The sequence below is a fragment of the Solea senegalensis genome, linkage group LG10 (genome assembly GCF_019176455.1).
Source record: "Solea senegalensis isolate Sse05_10M linkage group LG10, IFAPA_SoseM_1, whole genome shotgun sequence".
Taxonomy (NCBI): domain Eukaryota; kingdom Metazoa; phylum Chordata; class Actinopteri; order Pleuronectiformes; family Soleidae; genus Solea; species Solea senegalensis.
This window is the reverse complement of record NC_058030.1, coordinates 24,618,755-24,625,993: the sequence shown is the minus strand read 5'-3', so window position 1 is coordinate 24,625,993 and position 7,239 is coordinate 24,618,755. Positions and strand designations below refer to the sequence as shown.

The 7,239-nt window shown below is 41.7% G+C and overlaps 1 protein-coding gene across 1 annotated transcript; it reads right to left on the bottom strand.

Annotated features, from left to right (window-relative positions):
• Positions 1–3,394: 3,394 nt before the first annotated feature.
• On the bottom strand, positions 3,395–7,190 carry LOC122776058 (arpin-like). Its single transcript, XM_044036403.1, has 6 exons — positions 6,867–7,190; positions 5,510–5,585; positions 5,304–5,436; positions 5,006–5,212; positions 4,460–4,638; positions 3,395–3,845 (listed from the first exon to the last, which is right to left on the bottom strand). Exons 1-6 carry the CDS (start codon positions 6,956–6,958, stop codon positions 3,837–3,839), a joined length of 696 nt encoding a protein of 231 aa, XP_043892338.1. The 5' UTR covers positions 6,959–7,190; the 3' UTR covers positions 3,395–3,836.
• Between the last annotated feature and the right edge of the window lie 49 nt (positions 7,191–7,239).

The window sequence follows — 7,239 nt, the reverse complement described above, 5'->3', positions numbered from 1 at the left end:
GCCCGTTCTTTTGCCGAGTGCTTCAATGCAGCAGAAAAAAGGAAGGAGAGAGGGCAGAGAAATGTGTCAGGTTGCTCTATGGCGGTTTGAGTGTGATTAGAGGAGGGGAATGCTTTTAGAAGTCAGTGCAGCGTTTGCATGGGGGTTAACTGTGTGCAACCGCAGTACTGTCCAATCTGTTACCTCATACCTGGATGTGTTTGCTTATTATCGACTGGATGTAATTATTTTGTCCGGAGATCTCTCTCTCTCTCTCTCTGCTCTGTTGAAGGATAGATTTGAGCAGCGAGCGCGCAACAGCTGCTGAAACATACATCATTTCCATTGTCTTTGTTTTGCTGCACCAGTTTTCCAACACACACTAAAGCCTCTCACAGTTTCACATGCTACAGTTGTCTAATCTAGGCTACGGCGACGAAGCACCGAGCAGAGCACAGGCTTGTGACCCTCTTTAAGTCAAAACTATATAGCCGTAATAAATGTCGCTCTAAAAGTGAAAATCTAATCTTAAATCTTAATGTAACACTCGGGAAAGAAAAGGGGGATTCAGAAAACAAAATACTAGAAACAATACATTTATTTTATATTTAGATTAGATTTAGATTGTGCCAGCGATATTATTACATAAATTAAAAAGAAAATTCTCTCTGAAACATGTGCCTAAAGAGCGATAAGTATTATTTGCACAATGAAAAATGGGATTACTTTGCTTTTGACTACATTTAATATTTTTTAAATGAAAAAAAAAGACATAAATTATTTTTTTGCTTTTCCTGAAAGTGGAAACCTACAATGCAAACAAAGAAAATAGGTGTAGTTCCTTGATTCACTTGGGAAATGGAGTGACAGAGTGGAGGAGTCATGTCACTCATTATTACACACTGGACCTTTAATTGAATACAATTTTATCTAAGCTTTATATAAAATAGAGACACGTTTTATATGAAACACTTGATAGATGTAGACTGAACACTACACTACATCTTATCCTCCTCAATAGAGAGTTTTTCCGTTTCCTGCTGACTCAACGTGAAATACTCTTTTGCGGCTTTGAGGTGAAACCTTCAGGTGCTTTTCCACTTAAGTGTTACCATGATAAGGTGCTCTGATCCTCTGAGGGAAACAGTGACAAAGTGGATTTTTATCGAGGTAGCGGTGTTGTTCTTGAGGTGTGGCTCGACTCGAGCTGCGGCGGCGGCGACACAGAGAGGAGGAAATCAGCCTCAGACATAATCGCGCCATTCACAACTCATGAATATTACATTAAAATAAGAGGTACTCTCAGAAATTAAAAGTAAAAACTGCTGCAGCGAGTTCATTATCTCCACCACGTGGCGGTCCAACGCGCATTGGAATGCAAGAGCAGTGTTTTGGATCAATATTAGAATAATGCCTGTAAGCTCATTACAAGGCTATAATGTACTTACAGTTCAGTGCCTTACGAGCTCAACGGCTCACAAATGCTGTTCTGACTAAATCCAAGTTCACGCTACGTGACCTTCTCAGTCATGTGATCCCTGTGCAGCTTGCACTACACGACTGCTGGGCAGAGGGTCACGCACTGAGCTACATGACGTTTCACCAGGAGGAACCCACGACTGCTGCACGCCTCTTCTTCAAACATTAAGGTTCAGTGTGTGCCATATTTGGATAAGTCAACAACAAACACTACGTTTGGTTTTTCGCAGCCTTAGAATCAGCATATTATATGTGCTTTGCTTGACGGAGGCATTACACAACACCGTATTTGCACAGCAGCGTGAACAGACAAACCCAGTCACAGTGCGTGTTGAAGCAGAAGCTTAAAAAACACAAACAAAGAAACACGACATCCTCTTTGGTTAGAACTCCCAGATGCTCCTGGGAATGAGTGAGCGGAGTCTGCAGTCTGCAATCTCACCATTAGATGTCACTAATTCTTACACACTGGACCTTTGAGCTCGTAACGGAGCAGGAACCTTTTGAAAAAACGGAAAATTACCTGGGGAAAAACTCTCCCTCCAGCCCAAACTTTCCCTGAAAGAAGTACCTACTCACGACAAGGTGCTTTTTCAGATTATCAGGAACTCTTGAGGGGCGGGGCTGCGTGCTGAATAACACTGATTGGTGGAACCCGTTTTGCAGCCGCTTCAGTGTTGCCAATTTAGCGACTTGGTCGCTACATTTAGTATTCAGACTAGCCATCTGTTGGATTTATGTAAACGTCGGTTTTTACATTTAACACAGTTGTTTCACATTCTGAGGCAAAATGTTTAAGTATAGTGAGAGAGAATTCTGCTCATTTCGGCATAAACGTACAATGCATTGGTGGGAGAAGATAGACTTCACGTCCATGGACACACAGGCAGCACGCCATCATCTCCGTAATCAGCTCAGCTTGGTAAGTATGGACGGTGGGAATAGATTTTAATATTAGTAGATGCTTGACATTAGTTTAATGTGACAAGAGTCGATAACATAGGTTAATGTACTGAGTTTAAAGATCACGCCATTACCTGGCACCATTAACGTTATTGTTAATTGAATCAACACAAAGTGCTTATGTTGATTGAAAAATACATAGTTTGTGTTGATTTGACACAATTCTATAAATTATAAACTATAAATATAACAAACAGTGTGCAACCGATGTCCACTATTGAATTAAATCCAACATGTTTTTTTTTTACAGTGCAGCGACTCACTCTGACGTGAAAGCCCGTATAGATTCAAAGGTCTTTGTACGCTGGATAAGACGAAAGTGCGAATAATTCGGATGCAAAACATGACACAGCCTCCCATGGACATCAAGTGCGACGCAAAGAAACAAATAAATTATGAGGACAAGGGGGAAAAGTCTGTCTGCAAACAGAGAAAGTTTCCTAGACAAACAGAGAGAGACAGCAAACAACGGTGAAAAAAAACAAGAACTTTGAGGTGTGTTGGAAATTCAAACCACACATAGGTAGGTCTCCCATTATAGATAACATACAGTTTGACAAACAGCTCTTTTAGTTTGTTTAATATTAGGATAAAACACGTTTGAAGGTTGTATGAGGGACTGAAAGGACTTGTGTAATAAAATCTACGTCAGTTTCTATGATATGTACGTCACATGATCACGTCTTTATCTCACTATGAGACAGACGTTTGTAAACCACTCACTCTCCCACACCAAACCTCAGAGAAAATCAGTGATTTTAACATCACACACACAGGAGTTGTTGATCCGCTGCTGCCTCCATCACTAAGTTCAAATGTCTGATTTTAGTGAATTAAAAAATACTGGTTTTCTCTATGAGGTTTGGTGTGCGAGAGTGAGTGGTTTACAAACGTCTAACAGTGACATAAAGACGTGACACAGATTGGATTACATGAGTCTTATCTAAATTTTATCGTCACTTCAAACACAAAACACCTTTAAAGTCACCTGACCAGTCACCTGACCACCAGACTTTTTAATATTTATATTTGATCTCATATAAATGTGTGAATTTAAAGTGAATCACAGTCAAACCTGCTGCAAGATTTTAAACCATGAGGACACAGAGACAGACACAGAGAGACACAGAGAGAGACACAGAGAGAGACACAGACACACAGAGAGACACAGACACGGAGAGACACAGAGACAGACAGAGACAGACAGACACAGAGACAGACAGAGAGAGACACAGACACAGAGACAGACAGATACAGAGACAGACAGAGAGAGACACAGAGACAGAGAGAGACACGGAGAGACGGAGAGACTCAGAGAGCGACACGGAGAGACACGGACAGAGACACAGAGAGAGACAGACTGGAGATCTGCCACAAGTTCAGGTTCAGTTCAGTTCTGCCAGGAAACGATTTCCTCACTCGTCCTGAGAGAAACAAAGACAAGAAACATTAAGTTTTATGACCTTCAGTGAAGAAGATGGATCAAAGGCAGATCACAGCCAGGTCAACGATAGATCAAAGGCAGATCAGAGCCAAGTCAAAGATGGATCAAAGGCAGATCAAAGATGGAGGACAGTAGCCGTGTTAACATGTTAACACCAGGCTAAGCAGCCAGAGAGGGCGGGGCAGAAAGAGAGCGAGGTGACAACCTGATAACTCACTGTCACACTGGACTGCGGACATAGATTGCTTAGCTTTAGTAGCTAGCTCTCTTAGCTTAGCTTTAGCACCAAGAAAGTAGTTAGCTTAACATTGGCTCAGGACAGATTTTAGCTTAGCTCCAAGAAATTAATTATCTTAACATTGGCCCTAGGAGATTACTTAGCTTAGCATTAGCATTAAGAGCGTAGTTAATTTAGCAATACCCTTAACAATAGTGCCTTATAAATCAAATAAGTTATTATAACAGTTAGCAGCTTAGCATCAGTCCCCTGAAGAACAGTTAGCTTAGAATTAGCCCCAGAAAACAGTTCACTCACAGCTCATGATGTTCACACACAAATAAAAGAAAATAAAAACATCTGTAAAGTGACCTCACCCATTCATCCTCATCAGCTCCTTCTCCTCCTGCTGCTGCTCCTCCTCCTCCTCCTCGCTCAGCGTCTTCTGCGTGGACTTTGTTGGCCAGGATCTTGTCCGTCCATGAAGCTCCAGCGTTTTCATCTCCAGTAAAGTTACACCTGGTCACTGAGCCACCCTCCACTTTAGCAATGGAGACTTTCAAAGTAAAAGACCACATTATAATAATGAAGCAAGAAATGAAGTTTGATTTAGTCACAATCAGCACTGTGCTGTGAGCGCCCCCTGCTGCTGACATGACGTCTTTATTTCACTGTGAGACAGACATTTGTAAACCACTCACTCTCCCACACACACACTCACACACACACGAGGCAGCAGAGGACCAGCAGCTAAAATCACTGATTTTCTGTGTGTGTGTTATTGACTGTGAAGATTTAATGAACAAAATGAACCAGCACTGGTCTAAAAGTGGGCGGGGTTACTGAATAACAACGCTTCATCACCGTGACGACCGTGAAACTGGTCTCAGCATTTCGTACGAAGTGTTTTTGGCGACACTCACAGATGAAGGGACAGTTTCCTCTGGTCTTCAGCCGGACCTCGTGTCCCGTCTCCAGCTCTGTTTTGTCCAGCTCCGTCTCTGGGAACCAGAAGGCCCAGGTACCGGCGGGTCGGTGCTTCTCCGTTATTTTCACCAGCTCATCCTTGTTCACCATCGCTGACAGCTGCTCGTGAGACAGACGGTCCGACTGACCCTTAGCTTCCACTTCTGCTCAGACACAGAGACCACGTCAGAGACCACGTCAGTGACCAGAGACCACGTCAGTTTTCACATGTGGACGTGTTTTTGTTGGACTCACTGTAGGATGACAGGAGATGACCTGTGTTGACCTTCTTGGTGTCGCTGAAGTTTGGCTCGATTTCATTTCCTCTGTCATCAAACTTCCTCTGATGGACGCGGCTGGGTTTGACATACAGAACGTAGAAGCGAACCTGACCAGAACCAAGAGAGACAAGAGTCTGGAGATAAGCTGGACACAAGCAAGAGGTGTTTATGTTGTGTTACCTTGTGGTTTTTGACATCGCTGACCACATGTCTGGAGACGTCCAGCACCTTTCCCTCCAGAAGAACTCCAGCTCCCCTGTGTCAAATATTCTCATTATTGTGATGTGTAACAAATTATTCAGTCATTTTATAGTCAACTTTATTTTCATCATCCATTCATCTGATGATTATTTTCTACATTAATCCATGAGTTCTTTGGTTCAGAAAATGCGTGAAAATATTGATCAGTGTTTGTCAAACTGGAAATGATCAAGTTCTCAAACGTCTTGATTTTGTCCACAAACCAAAATGATCCAGTTTCTAATGATTTCTGAGGATCATGTGAAGTGTGGATCCTGTGAGGTCTGGATCCTGAGAAGTCTGGATCGTGTAAAGTCTTTGTAAGAGAACAAGCGCTCCCATAGACAAACTTGAGTTTCTGAATATTCTGGTGTTTTCTGTCCTGTGTGTTTTGGGTTGTTGCAGCAGGGACCGTCTACAAAGTAGCTATTTTAAAAACATGTAATACCTTCATCAGACACCACTCAGTTTGATACTGTGCTTCTGGACCTTTTTGTAAATATATTTGAGTAATTATTTGATAACGTCGCCATAATACAGTGTTGTGAAACTATTGAAAATCATTACTTCAGTTACTATATTCACAATAACTATACAAATTTAATCAAACTGAGTGGTGTTGTATTGACAATTATTACTGATAAATATTCACAAAAAAGAGACATATTCGTTCACGCTAAGCGGTGTCGTCTCATCCAAAGGAAACGTGAGATCGACGATGTTTCATGGTGTAGATAGTGAATATTTTTTTAAAATGTGTTTTCCCGGGCGTTGCCCTTTGTAGACGGTCCCTGCGCTGCGGCGTCACGGTAGAGATCAAAGACTCTGGTGAAAATGAAGCTGTAGCCGCTAGTATTCGAAATATGTCTATAAGTTATTGATCACAGAAGTTCCTTTGAATGTTTCTAACTTTACGGTGAAGTCTACACCTCACCGCTAGGCGTCGCTGAATTATACACATTAGTGCACAAACATCAATGTATTTTTTTTATATAAAGATTTAATTTTAGGGCAGGTTGGGGATTCATTTTAATGCCGAATAAACAATCAACACCTACTTGTAAAATCACAGTGGTTCACGCTCCGTGACGTTGACTAATAACAGCTCAAAAGCTTGAGAGAAAACAAAAGTGAGATTTCTTTCCATGGGGTTTGGTGCCGTCACCCGGAGGAACGTGGAAAACGACTCATTAGTCATTTATGTGAACACCGGCGTAATAAGAACAAAAAATCCCAACGTTAAAACTAATCTTAACTGTGTTACATATCAAACACTTACGTTCACGTTTTCATTTACCTCTCGTACGTAGATGGCGACCAGACGCCTTCGAACTTGTCACTGTGGACGGGTTTGTTCTGTAAACACGAGTTTTCATAAATTCTGCTCATTTTTCTTTTAACATTCACAAACTTGTCTCTTTTACTTCCGAGATTCTTCTTCCTCCCGTTTCCCGACTTCCTGTTCCGTCAGAGTGGAGGAGTACAGGTGCGCTTGCTGCTGACACGGCGTGTGCCGACGTGGGCGGGAATTAAGTACACTATACAGTATATGACTGAAATATATTCAGATAAATATTATAGATATATATCTGATTATCTTTATTTGTCTCTAGTCTGTGTCTTTAGTCTCCCTGTCTTTAGTCTCTGTCTTTAGTCTCTGTGTCTTTAGT

Bases quoted from the DNA above. Each gene is read 5' to 3' on its own strand.
- LOC122776058 (XM_044036403.1), bottom strand. From the start codon at position 6,958: ATGAGCAGAATTTATGAAAACTCGTGTTTACAGAACAAACCCGTCCAC. The intron at 5,437-5,509 runs GTAACACAACAT...GGTTCTGGTCAG, and splicing joins GCGATGTCAAAAACCACAAG to GTTCGCTTCTACGTTCTGTA. The intron at 5,213-5,303 runs GTGAGTCCAACA...GTGTCTGAGCAG, and splicing joins TCATCTCCTGTCATCCTACA to AAGTGGAAGCTAAGGGTCAG.